This window comes from Paramormyrops kingsleyae, chromosome 6 (assembly GCF_048594095.1).
Source record: "Paramormyrops kingsleyae isolate MSU_618 chromosome 6, PKINGS_0.4, whole genome shotgun sequence".
Lineage (NCBI taxonomy): Eukaryota > Metazoa > Chordata > Actinopteri > Osteoglossiformes > Mormyridae > Paramormyrops > Paramormyrops kingsleyae.
The window spans coordinates 31328986-31351513 of record NC_132802.1 but is presented as its reverse complement, the minus strand read 5'-3'; the positions used below and the strand labels follow the sequence as shown (position 1 = coordinate 31351513).

The window sequence follows — 22528 nt, the reverse complement described above, 5'->3', positions numbered from 1 at the left end:
GAGTGTCTAAGTTGTGATGTGTGATTGAGACACAGGTGGTCACGGGGGGACAGAGGAGGAATACCTCCCCTGCATCCCAGCGACGCACCTGCACCTCAAAGCCCTTCATGTGTGTTGGGGTGACGGAACGGGAGGAGGGAAGCATTTAGGGATGGGGAGGAAAGGATCAGGGGGGGCAAAGTACCCCCCCTCTGAAGCCAGCTCCCCTGTTGACCCCCATAAGCACCCCTGTTCCCCGAAATCCACCCAGGGCGGGGGGTCCAGGCCCATCCAGACCGGGGCCCCGAGCAGCGGCACCACCCGGCACCACAGAGCCCGGGGCAGCCCACCGGACCCCACCACAGAGGAAAAACTACCCACCCCACCATTCAGTCAACTACCAGACTACATAAGACAATAGACACCCAGGTTGATCCCCCCCCCCCCCCGCAGAGTGGATACCCCTAAGGCAGGGATGGTAACAACCTCCCCGCCAGCTAAAGAGGCCCACAGCCTCACCGACGCGCCGAAGGCCCACATCCCGGCGACACACCCACCAGGACCAAAGCCCCCCCAGCCCAGCCGGAACCCCAGCCCAGAGGCAGAGCGCCTCCAGAACCGCAAGCCCGCCCCGGACCCACCCAGGAGCAGCACGGCCGCCAGGCCGGCAACCTACGTCAGCCGACACAGGCTACCCCAGCAGCGCTGCATGCAGCCGCCAAAAAGACACCACCCAAGAGCCACCAAAGCCCCATCCAGGCCAGGACCGCAGTCCCAGTGCTGAACCCCTCCAGAAACCCACCCCTAGGGAACCCCCAGACACCCCAAACCCATATGCCCCCCCCCCCCCCCCCCCCACGGCAGCAACAAAGACCGAAGCGGGACAAACCTGCGACCCTCCACCGCCACTAGATGATGGAGCTGATCAAAGGAGCCCAGAGAGATTGATCTAATGTGACGGCAGAAGCTGTATCAAGACTAATATGGTCCAGCAAACTATATCTCTATATTGGTTGATATTAAGATTATTTTTATTTTTCCAGTTCATGAGGACAGTCTTCTTAGCAATGCATAAAGCGGTGAAAGCCATGTTGATTGTGTTAATCTCTCTAGTGACACCATCTAGGTCGCCCAACAAGCAGACTGAAGGAGAGGCTGCAATGGTACATTTCAGACACTTTGATAAGTCCTCACAAATCCTGCCCCAGAACATCTGAGCAGAACCAAAGAGCATGGATGTAATTGTCAGGTGTATCCCCTTGACAGTGTGAGCAGTTGTTAGAAGACGTAAAACCCATCCTGAACATCCGATGCCCTGTATAGTGCACTCTATGCAGGATTTTGTATTGTATTAATACCTATTACTAATACTGGGATATTTACAGAATACCAGGCTGTCTAAAATTAAAGCAGAATGCTGATCAAGGTACGAAACAGTATCTTCAACTGGATCCTACTTTGATGATCATATCCAATATCCAGTATATTTGTGTCAATATATTGAATCCAGCAGGAATCTGAAAACATTTAAAGTCCCATCTAACATTTCCTGTGTTAAACAACAATGCTTCTTGCTGTCTCCATGCCAGTACATAAAAACAATGATTCCATTATTCGATAGACTATAGTTAACGTCTAGCTGTTTTGACTGTCTCTCTAGGAACCACATTTCTGTCAAAACTGTTTTATTGTTGTCAGCCAGATTGTGGAAGAGTGCATTGGGGATACTCTGTAGGTGATTTATGGTTGTTCTCACCTGTCAAAGACATTGATTAGCTGTGCGGAGGCCCCAAATTTCCATTATGAAAATGCACCTGCTCCCAAGTCTCCCTGTGCTTATCCGACTACAGTACATGCCAGAGCTGGTCCCCGCATGCTCCTTTCCATATCTCTGGTGCCTAATTCATTCTAGTCACTTCCACTTTACTAGCAAGTAATCTGGCTTTATTCCAGGGACATGATAAATGCCTGCATAGGAATAATTGCATACATATATCTACTGAAAAATGTGCACTGATTTTGGTTGCTTCCTGAGATTTAAACATTTCAAATGAGAAATGCTAATAGGTTCCTGGAAAAATCAAGAAGATCCGCATTTCTAGGAGGTTAATGATTTTTTATTTTTTTTTCCCCCCAGCCGAACAACGCTCTTAAAGAAAAAGTATTGTATTTCAGGTATTCTGCTAACTACATGAGTTTGACTTTTACATCCAGTTAGTGAAATTGCAGTTCTAAGAATGGTGGTGTACATCACATGACTCCCTGTTTGAATACATCTGTTCCCCCCCCCACCCCGCCCAAGGTCAAAGACTACATCATAACATGAAACAGCAGAAGCACCATACTGCTTTTAAACACTTTACTTGAAAAGATACTGTCTGATGTGATTATGATGACGAATACGATAAAGTCATTATTGGTTCAGTCTTGGACCAGATCCAACCATTTCCTGGAGATAACGGCATGGAGGACAAAGTGCTGGTTACTTATCCATATATTAACTTGGCACTGGAGGGCATGGTAATCATGGTAATCTAGCTACCGCTACCTATTTACTACTATTCTCAATGAATTCTAAGTTAGATTAAACGGTTACCTCCAGGTTACCTTTCATTTGGAATTTCATGCTATACTGTATGTAGTACATATGCCTCTATTAAAATGACGGTTTGTAAAGTGTGATGAAAGCAAAGGTAATCCTAGGTTGTAGTAGGGCCGATGTTTCACTTGTTGTCTTCCCAAAAATGAGCAGTATGGGGTGGATATGATATTCCATGTATTTTCAGTTACAAATTTGAATATATTCCAATACTTTTAACAGACCAATTTCAGCAGAATTCTCCTAGGTTTTGTATGAGCCCTTATAGTAAACTTTGCATTCTTCAGTGAGTTTTACAGCTTCTTCTCAAAGGCTTCACAGTTCAAATTTTTGAAGCTTTCTTTGCTTCCCTTTCACAGTCTAAAGACATACGGTTAGGCTAACTGACGTCTCTGAATTGCTCATAAAGAATGATTGAGTGTGTGAGTGTGTGTACCCTGTGATGGACTGACATCATCCTCATAGTGTATCCCAGCCTTGTGGTATAGATGGTTTCAAGTGGAAGGGTTAAGTAGCTCCAATTAAAGTTTGGTTGTGACTAGCGGTTCTGTGGCTTGGGAAACAGGAGGGGGAGAGGGATAGCCGGTCACAGAATGTTCCCTTCGATTTTCTTTTGGCTTTGATGTTTTCTGCATACTGTAGATGGGAAGGCAACAGAGCCAGTCAGGTGTAGGAGATAATTGAAATGTAAGCAATATTAAGGTTCATGCATTGAGGTGACATTTCAAATACAGGTTTATTGTCATATGTACTTAATGTGCTTACTGGTGTGTCTCCTCACTACTTACAATTAATAATGCAAAGAATAACAATGAGTAGCAAGATGAGACAATAATAACAGAAATGGCAATGCAGACAATAAATAACACAAATAATATATAACACTAAATGATGAATGAGAAAAAATAATACAGAAGAAGCAGGGAAATAACAGGTATTGCTAAGCGATCATCAGCTTATTCTACCTTTTTTTTCTAATCGGTGACTAGAGTCTGCAGAGATGCTGCCTACCTTTCTGATTGCAGCATGCGTTGAAAATGTTTTGAAGTGAAGGCAGATGTACAGTATTACGGGGACAGTGTGAGCAGTCGTCATCACCCTCTGCATTCTACTGAGATCCCCAGCTTATCAAGTGTCATACCACAATTTAATGCATGCGGCAAAGATGGAGTCTGTCAAGCATCTCTAGAAGCTGGTGACGTCTACTTGCAACATCAGGAGCTTCTTTAGGTGTCTGAGGAAGTACGTACATTGTTTTGCCTTCTTGATTGCTGCCAATGTTGTGACCATGTGACCATGACTATGACTTTGAACTTAAACTTACTTAAAGCTGCTGACCTTGCCCGCAACTTCCATACTGATGTAAATGGGACCACAGCCTGCCTCATGCTTCCTGAAATAGATGACAAGACACTTGGTCTTGCTGACATTGGGGTGAAGTTTTTGTCTGGACATCACTCTACCCACAGTGGTGATATCATCAGCAAACTTGATGATGGAATTAGAGCTGTATATAGCCACAGGGTCATATGTGAACAGGGAGCACAGCAGAGGGCTCAGCCATCAATAAAATATGCAGTATAAAGTGGATGGACAGTATAAAGTGGATGGACCCACTTGTGATGTGTGTGCCCTGTGATGTTTGTGCATTGTGATGGCCCTGTGATGTGTGTGCCCTGTGATGGCCATGTGATGTATGTGCCCTGTGATGGCCATGTGATGTGTGTGCCCTGTGATAGCCCTGTGATGTGTGTGCCCTGTGATGGCCATGTGATGTGTGTGCCCTGTGATGGCCATGTGATGTGTGTGCCCTGTGATGGCCATGTGATGTGTGTGCCCTGTGATGGCCCTGTGATGTGTGTGCCCTGTGATGGCCATGTGATGTGTGTGCCCTGTGATGACCATGTGATGTGTGTGCCCTGTGATGGCCCTGTGATGTGTGTGGCCTGTGATGGCCCTGTAATGTGTGTGCCCTATGATGGCGCGGTGATGGCCCCTCAGACCCCCTCCAAACAGGACAAACAGATCCAGAGAGTGGATGGATGCCACATCCACAACCCAGCTCCTCCATTCAATCATAAATATTTATTTTTCAGTTTTCACGATCTATGTATGATGAGTTAACAATTCATTCTATTAAATGCATGTAAAACAAACTTGCTTTAAATATATTTTAATGTTCTTCATGAATGAACATTTCAAAAAAGAAGCAAGAGAAAGGTATACCATAAACACAGTCAAAATGCGGTATCGGGAAGCGTTTCTGTTTCTGTGATGAACTGCCCTGTCAATGCTCAGATAGCATGCTCCTTTGATAACTGGCCCCTGTGAGCATAATCTTTCGGCTCATCATGGACCTCAGGCATTGTGGATAGCTGCTGTCCTCTTGTTACTTTCATGTACATTTACTTGCTGCCTTTAAAAAACGAAAGGGATGAGGCGTTCTTGCAGGAGCTGTCTCTTGTGGGGATTTTCACCACAATCTGGGGGAACAGAGTGCTGAACTGCTCATTTGCAGGGCTGAGTGGAGTGCATGACCCATCGGCAGTGGCGCAGATGTACTGTAAGGACAGTGTTCCAGCACTGTAAAGTCTGGAGCTAAGTGAATAATATTTCTTCACCATCGGTTTCTGGTATCTGCCTGAAAGAATAGTCTTCATGCCCATGTGTTGGCCATTTTGGTACCAAGGGCACATTGGGTCTTTATCAGTATGCGTACTTGACTGTCCTCATGTTCTCGCATTCCCGTTTGGCGTCATCTTCCATAGCCAAAGACCAGTTACAACACTAAGAACAAAAGTACAGAGGATGTACTTGTCCCGTTCCAAATAGCAAGAATGTATCGGTTAGATCCTCACCAATGAGATTCTTTGCAAGTTCATTCTTGAGAGGCAAGTTAGCAAGACCACTCTTGCCAAGAACATAGGTATGATATTTGCATTCTTGCTATTGAGAAACACCCAATGTTTGAAGTAATGGCTCCTTGCGTTTGGTAAATAAACACACCTAACAAGGCTTATACACTTTACCCACATGTGCACATGTTTTACTTGTATTAAGACCTGGCTTTTACGTTTCTCCCTTCACATGTCCCAATGAGCTGAATGGGATCTTTTCAGTATACCAACCATAAGGAGGACATCAACGTAAGTGCAAATAGGCCAAATGTCAGGACTGTACCAATTCTATCCTTTCGCATAGCCAAATGTCGATGCCATCACAGTGCTTACTGGGTTGCACTACTTCTGAAGGATGTGATATTCAGATCATTCATGCAGAGTTGGGTAGCTGAGGTCTATATAGTAAGAACCCGCCAGTTGAGTACTCTGCGACTTGGCTCTTTATACTCATCCGGTTGGTTGAAACAAAATCTTGTTCCGGACTTTTACTTTCTGGACCTGAATTACCACTTCTGCATTCCTGACTGTATAGACAATGGTTGAATTGTACGTCTGGAACAGCAGCAACATCTTCTGGAGTCAAGCTAGAACCTTGCTCATTGGTCTGATCAGGATGGTCTCCAGGGGCCTGTGGCCAGACCTGACTCTATCTTGCATTATACGCCTGCTGGTCCACAGACGATACTTAGCGTTCGCATTCAATCCATTGAGCCCTTTCCTAGGAAAGCTGTGGATGTGTTTATTGGTGCATCTGCTTGTATGACAATCTGCTGTGGGGATCTGGTGCAATGAACAGCTTTTAGCTTCTCAAAGGCCGGATGCTGTTTTAGCTGCTATTGTGGCACCATGTGTTTCTGAAGCAGGAATCTACGGGGAGTAGTGAGTGTTGCTATATCTGATATGTTTTGGGCTGAGAATGAAGGTTTTCCTAAGAACCACTGGAGCCGCGTTCTCTCAGTGGGAAGAGGCGTGATGCCTGACATGATCACAAGTAATACGGGCCATATATTCCACCACATCCACTATACAGGCAATCTTTGTCCAGTTGACATTGAGATGATTGGCTTTGTCATTAACTTTTATGGTCATACCAATCATTATCGTGTCCTTGCAAATACATACACTCCACAAATGTGACCAAAGCTTATCTGAGATGATTTACTGAAACCGCTACCCTTGTGATGCTGGAGTGGAGATGGCAGAATTGGTATGTTCCTCAAGGGGTGTTGAAAGTATGCAGGTCAGCAGAGTCAACACCTAATTTTATTTTGCAACATTCGTCTTTCTAATGGGGAAATTGTTGCCTCTTGACTACCTCGTTGAGACCTCTCAGGTTAAAGTCCACTCTTTCTCGGCCAATACCCACATAGTAGGTTTAGTGACTTTGCACATCACCATGTTCTCGTACATTTAAAAGCCTCTTTTAGACTGTCGTGCACTGCATGTAATATTTTTATATTGCCATCGCCATCAATGAGGTTGTGTATGTGAAATTAAGGCCGGAAACCTCCAAGTTTATATTAGGCAGATACAGAGGTTAACAATATGTCAGTTTTCTGAAGGAGATGAAGACGGGTGCGGGCATGTCGGCTGAGCAGAGAGCCTGTGATGCTGAACCAAAGCATGATTGCTTTAAGTGTGACCACACAGTTTCTGTTGCCCAAAAATGTGACCCGTGCTGGATTAGTCTGCTTAATGCCCAGCATCACTGGCATTTTTCTGCTTTAGCAGGATCTATGTAACTCCATGACATGAAGTGTGTCACATGGGAAGCCTTGATGATAAAAAGGCACATGTGGCGATTGGCCAGATCTGCTCATCTGAAAAGGAATGTCTGTAAATGTTGATATTCGAGCAGAAAAAGAAAAATTGAAATTGTGTTTTAGTTTACCTGTAGTATTATTGCTGTTTTGTTATGCTCTAAATTTTAATTAAAGTCAAATTGTTCTGTAATTGCCTTTTTGAAATATCATGCCTGTGTAATGAACCTAATTAGGATTCTAAAAATATGGAGGGATTTTTTTAAAGAGTACTATGTATGGCTGTATTATTTTAAAAAATATTTTCATATATCCGGCACCATTATTAACTTCAGGTGAAATTTGTCCCCCCGTTAAACGTTACATTTGTCCATTTCCCTCGAGTCCTGCTACAGATACTGACATGCCCATGAATAGTCAGATACTTTATTGATATATTTGACAAAGGACTGTGGGTCAGGATGTAGACAGAAACATCTTACTACAGCCCAGCATAAACCTCTGAATAGAAAAAAACACATGGATGAATTAAACATGAAACAAAGTCTACATCATGTGTATGTGTGCTAGTCAGCATGAGAGATATCTGCTATTTCATTTATAAAACGATCTTTTGTGTGTGTAACAATTCATTTAATTTCTGAACATCAAGATGCATTACAGATTAATGTTAGTTATTAATATGTTAATTCTGGTAAACAGCTGAGTAAAAACAACTTAGTTTTTTTATTTCTATACATGAAGGATGAGGTTGGATACTTTATGATTTAAAAAATAGGTCTGATGAATTTCAGATTGTCAAGAAATGCAACAGCAAAGATTAAGGATAAAACAAACTGGCACAGAATAGATATGGCAAAACCTTGTACCAAATGCAAGTGGATTTGCAAATATGTTGAGAAAAGGGTAAATTTTAAAATTGTGGTTATTGTGGGGGTAATGAATATGAGAGACAGTATGAAAGACAACAAAGGACTCAATCTCAATAAAGCATTATGTCAGAGAGAGGAGACCAGACCTTATTTGATATTCCAATGCACTGCATCATTATAACATGCACTCACAACCATGCCATGACTGATGGAGGGACATCATTCACACTTTACCTAGTTGTGTTTTAAGGTGCAACTATGCATCTTGAGTGTGTGCTCCATCTTTCAGGATTCGTGCAATTTGTTATCACGTTTATGTGACAGTAAGTAAAAGCATATTATGAAGACAAATGGGAGTTTCCTTCTCGTTTATAAAGATGCATTATTCACTCCCCATATCCTCATAAATTTCAGTTGAATTACATCCCAATTTATACCGAACGACAGAACAAAAACTGAAAAAAACAGCAAAACAAAAACAAGAAAAAAAGGTAAACAATAGATATAGAGCAAATTCAGTAGAGTGGATAGAATAAAGAGTAAATTCAACTTAGGCCACTCTGTACAAGAGGCAGGTTTGGCATATCCCAGGTAAAACGGCTACATCATCACTTTCCCCCTTTAACTGGTATTGTGAATTCATGTTTGTATTTTGTTTACATCTACGGTTTTTAGCAAATGCCTTCCATCAAAGCAATGTGCAATTGAGAAAGCAGGGTCAGCCAATCCCTGGAAAATGGGGATTAAGGCTCTTGCTTGAGGTGAGGCGATTCTGCAGGATTTGAACTGGCTCCCTTCTGATTACATGCACGGAGTCCTCAGGCAAACACCACTGGCCGCTGTTTGTCTTTATTTTGAAAATAATAAGAGGCAGAGGACAGTGCAGTTGCCTCCAGACGACATATTTGGCACGTTAGTGTGTGGTTTTCTGTGAAAACAGTCAGAGGATATTACCTTCTTAACCTGAACATTTCATTTCTGGCATGATTGAATCTAAAAGTTGAGAAACACACTTACCGACCATGTAGCTGGACCTGCTTTTGCCTACAGAATTGCTTTGAGGGTAAGACAAACCTTTCTACACACTACTGAGCTGCTGTCTTTGCACCTGTGGCCCTTGTGTTAGCCTTAACAATTACGGCCGTTCTCCCCAGACCTCTCTCATTAACAAGGTACTTTTGCCCGCAGAACTGTCGCTGACTGGATGGTTTTTGTTTATCGCACCATTCTCTGTGAACTGCAGACACTGTAGTGTGTGAAAATCCCAGGAAAGTGGCTGTTCCTGAGATGCGGGAAGCACGTCCGGCACCAGCTATCACGCCACATTCTAAATAGCTTACATCACAAATATTAGCCATTGTAATGCTTAGTAAAGCAGTAAGTGAAGATCTTGATCCCGTCTGTGTGCTAATATATTCAGTCGTAGTCACTGACTTGTTTGGAGGAGCAGACTGTTAACTGTGTTAACTGACCACGACCACACACACACAAACACACACACTTGTAGGGTAAACATATCCTTATGGGGACCGCTCATTCATTTCAATGGGAAAAATGCTAACGCTAACTATGACAACCTTAACCCCTACCCTGCCCTAACCATAACCATAAGTAACCTAACAAAATACAAGAGTTTTTTGCATTTTTAGTTTTTTCATAGCAGTCACCGATTTTTTAAAAATAGAGTTTTCCCTTATGGGGAAACCGGTCCCCATAAGGGAAAAAAAATGGATATTTATCATGTTATGGTAAACCCGCTCGCGCACACACACACACACACACACACACACATATTTACAGCTGTTTGTGGGTGACATGATGGTTCAGTGCGTAGAATTGATACCTGCAGTGTTGGGGTCGAAATCCTGCCTCTGCTCTGTATGGAGTTTACATGTTCTTCTTCTAGGCTAATTGGTAACCCTAAACCATGCATAGTATGTGTGTGTGTGTGTGCGTGCATGCATGCGTGCGTGAGTGCGTGAGTGTGTCTGTGCGTGCAGGTGCCCTATGATGGACTGGCATCTTGTCCAGAGTGTACCACTTATACTGTCTGAGACAGATGCCACCCCAGTGTAAATTATTCAAATTAACAAGGCCTTAGGATACATGTAGCTTGCACTTAAATAGTGAGCTGCACTAAGTAAAACTGTAGAATCACAGAAATGTTTATGTGCTGCTGAAAGTGGACTGCAGCTTCAGCTGTCTATGTTTCTCGCTCTCTTTTGATCTCGTTTTTATGTCCCTCACTTTCCTCCCTTTTTTTTCGAACCCATTGCATTGTCTGTGGAGAATCTCTCGGAAGTCTTTAAATAATTGATAAACTTCATGCACTCCGCAAGAAGCCCATAAAATGTATCCCTTTCTGTTGTGTTTTGTTATATTGCAAATTATTCAGTCTACCTTATACAACAATCTGTCATGAGTATAATTAACGCCCATTAAATTTTTATAGTCTTCATATTTTTTTTTTTGTTGTGTTTCATGTCATAATTGCTTGAAGTATTTAATTTACAAATCCGTTTTAAAATCTGACTTCCATGTGTATGTAATATTTTATTTTAAGCAGCACTGCATTATTGTGAAGAGGCATGTAGTGGCTGAAACTGACCAGTCATCTTTTCAGAGTACTACACTGAATATAGCATTGCCATTTTCTATTTTCACTTATATATTGAGAATATTTCTTTAGAGGATAATAAATTGTCATTGATTCAAAAGTCTCCAGAATGAATTATTTAATCTGACAGATGTACAGTAATTATGAGTGTAAAGTATATAATATTTTGATCCTCAATAGTAAAATGAACCATGGAATAATAAAACAGGGGCACTTACGGGACGTTTCAGGCCTCCAAAAATCCTCAGAGATTTATAAAAGGCAGCTGGTGTGTTTTATGTGAATTTTCTTTTTATTTAAACATGGGTCACCTGTGGAATGTACACATCAATTTCAGTGTCTGCCTCTGAAAGTCAGCTAAACCCCCCCTCCCAACACACACACACACACATAGTCGTGTAATCATATCTTTTTGGGGACCACTTATTCATTTCTACAGGAAAAATGCTAATGCTAACTATGACAACCTTAACCCCAACCCAGCCCTAACCATAACCATAAGTAACCAAACAAAATACAAGAGTTTTTGCATATCTAGTTTTTTCATTGCAGTCATGGATTTTTATAAAAATAAGGTAAAAAAACAGGTACTTATCGCGTTGTGGGGACATTTGGTCCCCACAAGGTAAGGTATACATGGACCTCACACACACACACACACACACACACACACACACACATTGTCATCTTTCCACTTACTAGGTTTTTTTTCTCCATATTTGGTATTCTGAAGTAAAGTTAAGGTCAACTATGCCAGCAAAAATCAATAGATGGTACCATGTTACCGTGTTATTGTTGAAGTGTCTCTGTTATCAGTTACAACTTCCCAGATGCCTTTTGACTTGCAGTTTATCTTAACATTTCAGTACAAAAATCAATACTATGCATTATGTTGAGGAAAAAACTTGAAAATAGAACCTGGAACCACTAATACCTTTCAAATTGTGTAAATGTGAATGCTAATATATACATTGTATTGTTCTGGTGAAATGTTGGTAACTGATACTTGGAGTTCTGTAAGTTTGTTAGGTATAAAATTTACAATATAGTTTCTGAGTGGCATCATTGCAATTGTAATTTAGTGTGGAAACGCCTGCCTGTTAGCCACTACCAACTACCATGTGTGAGTTTCAAAGAGAGCAAGATGTGGTATGACATGGAAATTTCAATGTGCTGACTACCTGCAGTATATCATGACAATAAACATTTTCTATTTTTACATCTTTGTCAAGGAAATGTCATGTCAACAGTGTCAGGCTGCAGAAAGAAGATTTAATTTACATTAATAATTCAGATGGTGGGTAAATACTGTATTTTTCTGTTTCTGTTCTCTTTAAGTTTCATTTCAAACAAGAGACTATGGACAGTGTTTTTAATCATCTAAATCCAAATCGTTCTTTTGGGTCTTAACTGATTTAGAGTAACAGTGTCATGGTTAGTTTCAGCAGTGGTTTAATATCGGCAAAATATGATTAAAAAAAAGCTTCTTGTGATACACAAGTTAAAGAAAGGAATTTATCTTCGAGTTTGTAGATGTTTATATCACTCAGACATTTTCGCTCAGACTGGGCGTGATTCACTTCTACAATAAACTCAAAATATCACAAACGCGCTTTCTAAACTTATCCGACACTGACTTCATCCACTCCTCTCCCAGTCCCTCCTATGATCAGATTCGCTCGAGTTCCATTATGTGGCAAACATTGTGAGGAGAGAGAGAGAGAGAGAGAGAGAGAGAGAGAGAGCACTAAGCAATAAGGAGGGGGGTCGAGCAAGCGAATGAGAGGCAGAGTGGAAAAGGCCAAGCAAACCCTGCACAGAGGAGAAGCAGAGCGAATGTAAAAGCTGGAGCAGACTGTAGCAGTTACTCGTATACTTTCTGTGTAGGATGTGGTCCGATTGCAGCAGCAGCCCTCGTTCTTCGCTTTGCATTTTGCCTTCACATTTTCTTCCTCCTCTGTTCTGACAAACTGGATTCTTCCAGACCAGTCGTCTCCAGATCCAGACATATTATAAGGTAACTATGATCTTTAATAAGTGATTCCAGGAGCAAGAAACCTACATACACTAAATGGGCATATATGGGTATAAATGTGTTATTCATGCTTATATATCAGCACTCATGCTGTACATGGGAACAGGAAGTGTAAATTTGAAATATTATGATATGGGTTTGACAGACAGTGCATGCTTAAAAAAATGGAGGCTTTGGATGCACTTTCAGAACAAGATTGTAATTATTTTTTAATTCCCTGCATGAGCAGGAAGTTTCTTTTTGGTTTAAGACTCTACTAGTCTTGACAAAGGTATGTGGTTAAAGCGGGACTGCAGCCACGCTCAGGAACCTATTGGAGTCACACTAGTATTAAAGTTGGTTTTCAATTTCCAAACTGCTGATTTTTTATTGAGTTGGCTGTGTCTTGGAAATTGGAAATTCACTGGCAGTGTTGCCTGTAGTCGCATTGATATTTTATTTAGGCTGGAGTGCAAGGCAGTAAGAAGATAACTGGGTTGGGTCATCCCTTTGTCAGATATGCTTAGGGTCCTGATTGCAGAGCGTGCTCTGGGAAATGTGCCTGTATTCCTCTCCACTGTTTCCCTTGTTTACTTTGGTATGTGCAACAGGGACACCCAGAGAAACACTAGCATTTGCTATATATCATCTTGTTTTATCTAACAAGACACAAAAACACGACATTCCTGCCTTTTGAAATTAAACTAATTTATTTCTTCTGAAATATTTTTGCAGTATTTCCTGTATTGTGTGCTACCGGTTATTTGTTTGCCTGTTCTTTAACTGTAACGTATGACTCCAATTGCAGTGGAACAACCTACCATAGTTCATATCTACGCTGTGGCCACTGAGACATTACAGGCTAGAGATAGCTACCAGTCATATTTTACTTTTTTATTACCAGTCTAGATTTTGAACACATATTATTGAAAAATTGATAAAAAGTGCTTTGGAGTTTTAGGTGATGTTGTTAAATGAAATGTAGTACTGTCTGTGTTATATTTTTAGCACAACAGCCTTAAACTTTTTCAGAAATGAATGTGGCTATTTTAGTGTAAGTACGTCTTGCTCTTTTATTCGCAAGAGGGGCCGTCAATGTTTGTACTTTGAGGCTCCACATTTTAAACAGACTTTGATGAAAACAGTTAGAGCGTCTCCATCAAGCCCTCACCGGCCTGTGCTGCACAGTCTCTAAGCTGCCTGTGTTGTGTGTCTTGACAGGTACATAGAAGGACAGCCATACAAGGAATAGCGATGTCTAAACGACAACGGTCTCAATTTACAAAACCTTTTAGACAGCAGGAAAGCTGAACACATGCTAGAGGGGAGAGACAGCAGGACTGTATAATCAAACCTGAAGAGCTACATGACCGTGGAGAATGACGAGGGGAAATTGTCTGCCTTGCAACTTCGGAACCCACCATCACGTTTTCATGTGAATCTGAAAGCCCACAGCCCTGCATCAACATCAAGCGTCAACCAAGAGACCCAAAGCACTGCTGGAAGCCTTTAAATGCATTTTACATAAGCCATACATTATCGCAGAACAAGTGCGACATTTTTTTTCTTCTTGTTTTTTGGATCGACATGAGAGCATACTAGCTGTTCAATAGTTAGTGTCTAGAGGCCTCTAGCTAATGCATTGACAACGTGATTATAGACCAATGGTCACAATAAAGTTCCACAGACCCTCCACGCGCTTTAAATTCTCGTGTCATTGAGAAACACAGAGAGGGGTATAAGTCGCCAAGCCAGACCTGCCGCTGGTCTCCTGCTGTTCGAATGACCAGATCCCAAAGGCTGGCTCTTTTCCTTTTGTTTCGAAAAGGTCCGGCCTTAACTCATCAGATACTCTGTCATTAAACACCTCCGCGGTTCGAGTCACAAGGTGAGCCACTGAAGCAGACATGGCGGCCGGCGTGGCGACTTGGCTCCCCTTTGCTCGGGCGGCTGCTGTGGGCTGGCTCCCATTGGCTAAGAAATCAATGCCTAAGCCGCCTGTGGACAAGAAGAGCCGCAACGACGAGATCTTGTTTGTGAATGTAAGCGGGTTGCGTTTCCAGACCTGGAAGAACACCTTGGATCGTTACCCCGACACGCTGCTGGGCAGCTCAGAAAAGGAGTTCTTTTACAATGAGGACACCCAAGAGTACTTCTTCGATAGAGACCCTGAGATGTTCCGCCACATACTCAACTTTTACCGCACGGGCAAGCTTCATTACCCTAGGCATGAGTGCATACAGGCCTTCGATGAGGAACTGGCTTTCTACGGCATTGTACCTGAGATCATTGGTGACTGCTGCATGGAGGAGTACCGCGACCGCAAGAAGGAGAACCAAGAGCGGCTAGCTGAAGATACAGAAGCTGAAATGGCCACTGACATCCCTTTGCCCCCTGACAGTACTTCACGTGAGAGGTTGTGGAGGGCCTTTGAAAACCCACACACCAGCACCATGGCCCTGGTCTTCTACTATGTCACTGGCTTCTTCATTGCTGTTTCGGTCATTGCCAATGTGGTGGAAACTGTACCCTGCCGGCCACCTAAGGGGAGTGTTAAGGACCTCCCCTGTGGGGAAAAGTACTCACTAGCCTTCTTCTGCATGGACACCGCCTGTGTACTCATCTTCACCTTTGAGTACCTGATGAGGCTCTTTGCAGCGCCCAGTCGCTGCAAGTTCATGCGCTCAGTGATGAGCGTGATCGACGTGGTGGCTATCATGCCCTATTACATCGGCCTGGTCATGCCAGAAAACGAGGATGTGAGCGGAGCCTTCGTCACCTTGCGCGTTTTTCGTGTCTTCCGTATCTTCAAGTTCTCCCGCCATTCCCAGGGGCTCCGTATCCTAGGCTACACGTTGAAAAGCTGTGCTTCCGAGCTTGGCTTCCTGCTCTTCTCACTTACTATGGCCATCATCATCTTTGCCACTGTCATGTACTATGCTGAAAAGGGAACCAAGGGCACTAACTTCACCAGCATCCCTGCTTCATTCTGGTACACCATCGTTACTATGACTACCCTTGGGTAAGTGTCTTGTGTTCCATACTCTACTTTCGTTTCATAGAGTATATTAATCTCAGACTGTGAGGTGTGCTTTTTGACTACACATCTTTGAGAAGGTATGAATGTTAAATCATAGATATCCTACTCCAGGGAACAGTCTCTCAGCTAGATCCCAAGGAGCTCTGAGTGAGTATTCCAAAGTTAGAAGCACCAGTGCTCAGCTACACTGCTCCGAAGACTAATACTTTCACAATCCAGGTCTCTTGGGTTGCATGTGTGCCACGAATAATAATTGATATAACACTGAAGGTGCTGATAGCTTGTTACTAGTATTGAAATATTGAAGACTGTTTCATCGTACAGCATACAGATACTAAGCATTTCAGAGTTTATTGTCAGCTTTATTGTTCAGTTGCTGAGTTATTGTTGACTTGTAATTAATGCTCTTCACTGCTATATTGAACGGGAAGCAATGATAAATAAGCAAGCAAGTGTTCAGTGCAGAACCAGGGAAATTCATGTGAATAATTCATTATCTATCTATCTATCTATCTATCTATCTATCTATCTATCTATCTATCTATCTATCTATCTATCTATCATCATCGTGTGTTACAGTATTACATATTGTAATGGTTCTATCATAGTAGATGCTATGATACAGTAGCTCATTTGAAGTGTCAGAAGGTTCAGGAAATTATGTACCATCATTGTGTTCCCATATTAAACTGACACTCTCAGATATTTGGAAGAAACCACACAAACCTGTAAAGTACATGGTACACATGGCACCAGCTATTATGGCCCCTAACATCATGATCTTTTTTTAATTTCAATTTCAATTGCTACAAGCAACATTATTAAAGTCATATTTCAATTACGTATGAAAAAAATAACTCTATTTTCTTCTTGCTTTGTGAATCCTATTGTTATATGAGTGTATGCAGATTACATGAAGCTGAGATGCACGCAATACGAAAAAGGCTATTTTTCAAAAACAATAATACTGTGCTCAAGCCTATTTTTTGTTTTTACTTCCTGAATCATCCTGCCTTTTTTGTAGGTAGTTGGCAATCCTCCAGTCCATTAAACAGAAATCAGTATGTATCTCAACACAGTCAACAGGAATGCTTTTATTTCCATTTTATTTCTGCTTATACATTTGTGATGGTCTTAGTGCTGTCAATACTGCAGCAAAATGTGAATTTAAAGGAATGTTATGTAGGAAAAATGTGTGACCCAGCATTGTTTAGTGTGCTTTTCCTTCTGGAATTATAGATTGAACTGAATGGTTCTAAATTTAAAATGTTTGTTGAAATCAATACAGGTTTGCACGTGGAAAAAGGTTTTAAGAGTGATGTTGATTTTCTGCTGAAAATTGATATCTGTAGCATCACTCCAGCATCAGTTATTTGCTCTGCGCTTTGGGCAGATGGTGCTGCTGCTCATAGGTAACTACATTTAGTGCTGTTTTATTAAGCTTCGACTTTTTTTCTGCAATTCCTTATTTTGCTCTTTTTGCCAGACTGAGATACAATTAAGTATATAAGGTGAAGATAAGCAATGCAGTATCTTTCCAGGTTAACAAACATACCACATGAAGCTACCTTAGCGGGGAATGAAAGATGTCTGTCATCTGTCAGTCCGCTGTCCTCGGACTGATGGAGGGATTAATGGCACCCTTTAATGGATCCCCTCCAGGCTGTTCCCCAGCCTTGTGTCATACACTTCCTGGGTTGTGGTGACCCCTGCAAACCTGACCAGGATAAGTGGGCAGAAAATGGATGAATGGATGGATAAATGGATGAATTACAGTGCAGTGTAAGACAAGCAGAAATGCACAATGCATACACATTTGTACACAATGTACACAGTTCTGCAGTTGCAGACTATAAAAGTCCACAGTCTGTATATATGGCAGACAGACACATAATAAAACTTGGGAAATTATGACTACGAATCGTATATTGCTGGTAATCTGTATGTCGTCAGGCAGTGAAGTTATTATGGCCCTAAACCTCTAAATTAATGGTGTTTTATACCATACAGCACAATTACATCATTCAGTATATACACAATTTTAACTTGATAAAAATGGCTCGGTATAGTTTCTCAATCTGCTTGGATCTTGATCTGAAGTCCACACATACCTTTGTAATGTGATACAGAACAGATGAAAAATGACAGAATGTTGACAGGTAGTTAGCAAAATTAAACATTACACAGGAAGTGTATATATATTAGATTTTTCCCCACTAAGGTTTAAAGAATAAGACATCAGGCACTTGATTGTCCCTGTGATGGATATTAAAGCTTTTGAATAACAGATTGCACCATATTGTAAGGTATCTGCCTTGAGGGGATCTCAATGCAGTTAACAACCCATTATCGTCTTGATGGGGGCTTGACCTTTCGAGGATGCAGCGAAAAGATCCCACATGCTGCCTGACCCCGGAGAGACTGGCAGTTTAAGAAGGAAAAAGCAAAATGAAACACACAATTTCTATATGAATGGCTATGAATGTCATGGAACAAATACCTACAAGCATATGAATAAACACATCAAAGAAGCATAATGCGTATGGTTAAATGTGCTGAGAGGTCAGAGCTTCCCCTGACCTCTGCCTTTCTGTCTATCAGATTATATTATATTATATGACACTGAGCTCGGTGCTGTTCATTTCTTTTCTTAATACCTGTATCATGGTTTCTGTGTCAGACCCACATTACTTTAACATGACTACATGTCACTTTTATCACATTTTTGTTAAACTAGTCCCTGATTATGTTTTCACTGATTAATGCTTGTTAAGTGTTACCCTCCAATGCTATTGTGCATAGGACAGAAAGGACTATAATGTGTGATGTGTGGAGTGGAGGAGCTGGACTCTTCTGAGACTCCGCTCAATGAGTGCAAGTTTCTATTTGCAATTACATGACCCTGTCTCTGGCGGCGGCTGACTTGATTTCTCATTAATGGAACTTAATATCTACCTTTTTTTCTTCCTCTTTTGACCTTGGGCCTATTTCCAGACCCAGGCCAATAATCTTCAAGGAATGAAGTCATTTGAGTTAGCACAGAATGTTGACATATTTAAATGAGACTGAAAGCATTCTGTCAGTTAAATGAGAGACACCTCTGCATTTCTTTTGTGAATGCATTTGATGTTGGATTTTTAATGCTAAGGTATCATGTGTTGTTTAATTACAAATTATTAATATATAACTTTCCAGTTATTCAAGCAGGTATTAAACAAAACACCAGACACAAAATGAATACCAAATACAGGTGTATATATATATATATATATATATATATATATATATATATATATATATATATATATATATATATATATATATAAAACCTTTAAAGCAAAGCTTCATATAAAAAACGTTTTATAATCTCCAATGACGCAAAAAACACAACACGAATCCTGCATAATGTGTCAACTCTCTTCTATATATTTATAAATTTTCTTCAACAATAAAAAGCTTCATAGCACAACAGATTTGTTTTTTTTTTCAGCAGTGTGCATCAGTCATAAATGTCGATAGGAAGTTGGCCAGCTTCTGGACAGACAGTTCGAGTGCTGGTACACAAACAAAAACAACACCAAAAACTCATATTTTGTGCGAGACATGCAAGCTTCCAAGAGTGTTTGTCATTGGATGTAACAAAGAAGAAGTACCTAGCAAACTGTTTAAAGTAGTTAAAAACACATACCTCACATTTTTAGCCTTGGAATCACACATGGTTTGGTTTCATAATGGCCCCCAAAGATAAGCTGACAGTAACCCAGTTAGGAATGATCCATTTCTGTCAGGTTCCCACTGCTGTAAGTGAAACAGACTCAGATGTATTAATATTTTAATACAGCTCTAAGAGGACATCTGGATCTTTCATATTACAGAATAGAATAGAATAACATTTCCATACCGATAAATATCTGTATCTTTAAATATATACGTGTAGCATATCTCAAAGTACTGAAATAATGCTCTAAAAATAATACCCAGAACAGAAAATAAGAAGAACTAGGCTACTATTCCGAGGGATACTACACAAACTAAACTAATTAAGTGATTTTATATATTAATTTCATTACCTATAGGTAGCAAAAGTGATAAAAAAGACATAATATATAAAATAAACACCAGCATTAAAATTTATTACTTCTGAGTGATTGACTTTTGTTATGAAAGTTTTTCTCCAATAAAATGTTGATACTTTTAAAAATTTACTATCTATCTATTATGATCTGTGTTTTCAATATTCAATTATTTGAAATATTTCAATGGATTCCATTTCTGTGTCTGCTGTCATTCAAAGTGTCCTGCATGAGATTTGAAAAAATCCATATTGAAAAAATAGAAAAAAAAATCATATTAAAAAAATAGAAAAAAAATCATCTTAAAAAATAATCAAATTTGTTTGAAGGGTTACTACCTATTTTTGGTTTGAAAAACAAAAAGCAATGAAAAAATTATAATAAACAGAATTTCATTTAAATTCATTGTTACAGTTAGACAAGAATAATAAGTCAGGGGAAAAGTCATTGGTGCTGTGCAATAACAAAGAGCCAGGGCAAAGGCTTTGTTTTTAAAATTGTTAGGGACAAAATCAGCCCCCAAACTGCCAGTCACCTGAACATGTACAGCACTCCAACAATATTAGTAGGGACATGTCCTTATCGCCAGTATTCAAATCTATGCCATCGACAAAGTACCTTCTATCTATGAGCAGTGCGAAAATGAAAGCTAACTTGGTCCTGTCTGCTTTAAGGGTAGTGACGGATTGTGGAAGTCAGGCTGAAGTTGTGGGCTGTCAGTAGAGCAAGAATACTGTATGGCATAGTCAGCATAGACATGTGCTTATTTTAATATATTTTTTGAGGCAGTAAGGATATGTGTAACTTGAGCACTTTGATAAAAAGTTTAAATAAATTTGTAAAAGCTGGGCTGTCGAGATGAATGCAGGAATTTCAGTAAATGTCCATAGTTACAAACAGAAAGTCCACCCAGGAGCGAATAATCCTAATATAAATACCACAGCGTGAGACTCTGCGTTGGGTCAAAACTCCTCTTAAGATGTGCATAAAAATGCAGAAATTCCAGGGTACATTTAAATTAATTAATCAATTTATTTATTTGTATTTATTTATCTATCTATTTATTTGTTTGTTTGTTTGTTTGTTTATTTATTTATTCATGTTGCTCAAGACACAAAAATAGCCAGTGCCGCAGTCATAGAATGATCAGCAAGGATTTTATAACATGCAAAAATTATGGAGAGGGTTAAAAAAATGAAAACTGCAGAGGGTACATTGTACTGTACGAGCTCATAAGGGAAGCATTTGGATTTTTACTTCACTGTCCCCAATGTCTTCTTCATGCCATATTTGCATGCATGCGAAACCGAAACCAACGAAAGTCATGCGTTTGTAACACTCAGGGAATCTGTCATTGCTTTCATAGTGCCAGAATTTAAAGGGTCACCATTCAAGTAAATCTCAGTAGAGCTACTGTAAATCTTTTTGGGCAAAGACAGCTGAGTGGAGCATGATCTAGGGATCAAAAATCTGAAGGGCATAGATGAGGTCAGTCTTAAGGGCTCTTGTGTGATTGTTAGAGATTAACCCTTTCCACCCTATCTATATTTGAGCATTTTTCTATCCCTTTGATTTTAGGCTTGTTACATGGTATGTATATGAGTTTCCCAAATATGCTTTATGGCTTTGTTTTCAGGACATTCTGGGCTACTTACGTATGTCATAATTTGATGTATAAATGCTTACGGTTTTAATACCATCCTTTTGAACAGAAACTACTTGTGTCCATTTCTCAAATTTTAGTGTCATCTAATATAAAAAAATTGCAGGCACTACAAATATAATCTAATAAATGTTGAGATTAGAGTCTCTATGATGTGGGAATCCAGGGGTTTCATTGGGGACCTTTCTATGGCTTAGTACTGTGAAGGAATACATGGTTAGTGGCAGGCGGAAATTAATATCTTTGATTTAGCATCCGTTTGGTAACTTGTTGAACTTATGTGATTCATCCCAAAGGTGTTCTATCGGGTTGAGGTCAGGGCTTTGTGCAGGCCAGTCAAGTTCCTCCACACCAGACTCACTCATCCATGTCCTTATGGACCTTGCTTTGTGCTCTGGTGCTCAGTCATGCTGGAACAGGAGGGGGCCATCTCCAAACTGTTCCCACAAAGATGGGAGCATGAAACTGTCCCAAATGGCTTCTTCCTGTTAGTGTAGCGCAAGCTAAAACCCTGGGTTCCTTTAAATCAGAGCTAGATAATTAAGATTTTAACAACTCTAAGCTATTAGTTAAGTTCTCCCCAAACGAGCTTGATGGGCCGAATGGTCTCCTCTCATTTGTAAATTTCTTATGTTCTTAACATCAAACATGCAAACTTTTGCAGAATTTTACAAAAATATCAAGTAATTGTCTTCCTAATAAACAGAATGTTGCATTTTCTTATTTGTAGTAGAACTCCAGCTAATTTTTGAGTGTTTTTCTAACCCATTATTTATAGGCTTATAAGAATGTTTTTTCTCAGAAAGGAAATAAGAATTACTCTGGAATACTTTGGCGCACCCCATTGCAACTTGGACGACAGAATCGAGTAAGTTCTCTCGATTACAACGATATGCGATTCATGTCTGTGCATTATACCTTGGAAGCCTGAGATTAATGGATGGAACATCAACGTATTTTGCGTTTGTCAGGTTCTAAGGGTTAAACCAGGTTGCAAATAGCAGCTAGCTG

General features: G+C 40.5%; 1 protein-coding gene across 4 annotated transcripts in view; it reads left to right on the top strand.

Moving 5' to 3' along the window:
- The window catches only part of kcnd1 (potassium voltage-gated channel, Shal-related subfamily, member 1), a 141458-nt gene that overhangs the window by 58349 nt on the left and 60581 nt on the right, over positions 1-22528 (top strand). For 2 of the 4 annotated variants that reach the window (XM_023826684.2, XM_023826683.2), the window contains exons 1-2: positions 12525-12744; positions 13963-15763. In XM_023826684.2, the coding sequence (XP_023682452.1) occupies positions 14649-15763 (1115 nt within the window). In that variant the 5' untranslated portion in view covers positions 12525-12744; positions 13963-14648. Of the gene's footprint in view, positions 1-12524; positions 12745-13962; positions 15764-22528 lie in introns of those variants that run through there. The other 2 variants (XM_072713036.1, XM_072713035.1) reach the window with 1 other exon arrangement.